General features: G+C 42.5%; 1 protein-coding gene across 1 annotated transcript in view; it reads right to left on the bottom strand.

Moving 5' to 3' along the window:
* The window catches only part of hoxd11a (homeobox D11a), a 1,589-nt gene extending 520 nt beyond the window's left edge, over positions 1-1,069 (bottom strand). Inside the window, exon 1 of the mRNA XM_005723503.2 lies at positions 454-1,069. Within this exon, the coding sequence (XP_005723560.1) occupies positions 454-1,054 (601 nt within the window). The 5' untranslated portion in view covers positions 1,055-1,069. The remainder of the gene's footprint in view (positions 1-453) is intronic.
* Between the last annotated feature and the right edge of the window lie 1,254 nt (positions 1,070-2,323).

Genomic DNA, 2,323 nt, shown 5'->3' with positions numbered 1-2,323 from the left:
GTAGACTGAAATAACCAACACAGGTATTCCCGTGAAAATTAGTCAATATTGCGCAAATGATCATCTACATGTTGGTGTTTGGTTACTTTCCACTACATCCCAGTCTGCATTTCCTCACTGTATTTCTATATCTGCACAGCACTAAAATATAAAATATAGAGTCACAAAAAAATTCCTCTAATGTCCTATCAAAACAAATCAAACCTGGCAACAAGGTATTATTATTGGACACAAGGAGGCCTTTAAGTATGGTTACTTAACGGTCTCCCATTGTAAATACCTTTACAACCGTAAAGTAAATCTTATTGGGATATAAAAGCTTTTGCATGCTTATAAAGAAGCATATAACCCTGCACGGTCACGGCGGTGGAAATGGCGCAGTCCAGACCCTCAAAAGTCTGGACTGTTCATCTTATGTCTAACACACATAGGAGTATATCCTTACTGACTTACTTTGCTGGTTGATCTTGTCGCTGCAGTTGGAGGACGAGTCCTCGTCGACGTTCCCGGTTTGATCAGCTTTGTGTTGTTCTACTTTGGTCACAGCCTGATTGTTATTCGCAGCATCACCCGGAACGTTATAGTCTGTCTTTTGTTTGGGGAGCTCCGCGTTAGGCTTGTCCGAGTTAGGAGTGTCAAAAAACTGGTCGAAGCCCTGGGGAAGAACCCCATTTCGACCCACGCTGGTAAAGAAATTGCAAGGCGAGCCTGTCCCTCCGTGGTGGCCATACAAGGACTCGTTTTTGAATATCACATCCGCCCTGCTGCTGGAGGACTGGATTAAGTCCCGGTGCATTATCTCGTCCGTTGAGTAGTAAGACGCGTAATTGCCCCTGTAGTGCCATTTGGGATGGTCCAGTCCGTAATCCCTGAAAGCGACTTCTCGAACAGGTTGGACTTGAGCTATGTTGGAAGAATAGGGGAAATTAATCTGACACGAAGTCGTCTGGGGTAGAAAGGAGGAGACTGATGTAAAATCGGGCGACGAAACGTAATAAGTACAGCTCGGTAAAAACATATTTGACGCACAGCTGCGATCATCATATTCCGTCATATCTCCTCTTCAGTTTTCCTCTCTGCAACAGAGGAAAGAATTGGCAGCTTTGCTGTGTTAAACTTTGTCCATCTATAGCACCACAGGCGTGTGGAAAGACCCCGCCAGGGAGAAAAAATCGGAAACGTAGGCAGACCTGCAATACATCTTGATCGATTCTTGAGGTAATTGTGTCATGTGATCCAGCTAAGAAATTACCATACATCAATATCAGTCATTAAAAACTGTCCGGAAAAACTCATGTGAGCGCATGCAAGAGACTCCATTGGCTCTCTGGCTGCAGAGGCAACTCCTCTCCAGCCTTCTTGCCCTATAGCTCACGAAAAAAAAAAAGAAGAAATGTGTGAACCATCGCTGGAATATTTAATTAAAAGCTTTGCTGCAACATCATCCTCATCTTGTAATGATGTGTAATGACGGTCATACGCAGTGATGGCGTCAGTAAATTTTGGCTTTATATGTTTGTGGCAACAGTTAGCGGAAATATTAACGTTAACCTCAATGCAAAGCTTAAATGGCATGGCAACAAGGCTACCGTACCTACTCGCGCTGAAAAAAAGAAAAAGAAGAAGAAGCAGCCTGTGGAATATGTGATTCACCAAGTCAGATTTTATGCAAATACATTTAAGGCTCATTGCGCATAACCACTGTGCACCATGGTGGTTTGAGTAGAGTTAAATACATACAGAAACGCCAGAAGGAAATCATTTGAATTCAGTTTCACTGACAAGCTTCTTGGCCTTCACCATGGTGACAAAAAGCTGAGGCTTCACAAAGAAATAAAAGACCACGACAAGACTGGGCTGCAATAGATTATTGTATATATTACACCCCAGTTACATTGCAGAGTCCATTTTTAAAACTCGTTGTTTAGAAATATCTGCCCATTAAATGGTCCTGTTGATTAAAACTAAAAACTAAAAAAATCCCCAATTTTAAGTACAGATGGATGCACTTGAAAACAGACAAGTAAACAACCCCATGGAATGTTACTGCAAACACAGAAATGTTGATTTTTGGTTTCCACAGAAACATAAATCAAGCGCAAGCACAAATCGGTAAGCACATCCAGCATTGCCAAGTCCAAAACAACTGACTTTGACCGTCTGTGGTGTAGCTCATGTCCACCAAGCCTTTTTCACCAACAAGCCTCTGCAGCCAAATCATTTTACTGCCCGTGGGCAGCCATGCTTGCAGTGTTTTCCTCCTTCATGGTGGAGAAAGCGAACTTATACCACTGATGAACGGATCTCTCATATAAATGAAATT

Source organism: Pundamilia nyererei, unplaced genomic scaffold (genome assembly GCF_000239375.1).
Source record: "Pundamilia nyererei isolate P.nyererei 1_Seehausen unplaced genomic scaffold, PunNye1.0 scaffold00009, whole genome shotgun sequence".
In the NCBI taxonomy this organism is placed as follows: Eukaryota; Metazoa; Chordata; class Actinopteri; order Cichliformes; family Cichlidae; genus Pundamilia; species Pundamilia nyererei.
Note: the sequence above shows the minus strand (reverse complement) of the source record. Positions and strands in the feature narration are given on the sequence as shown.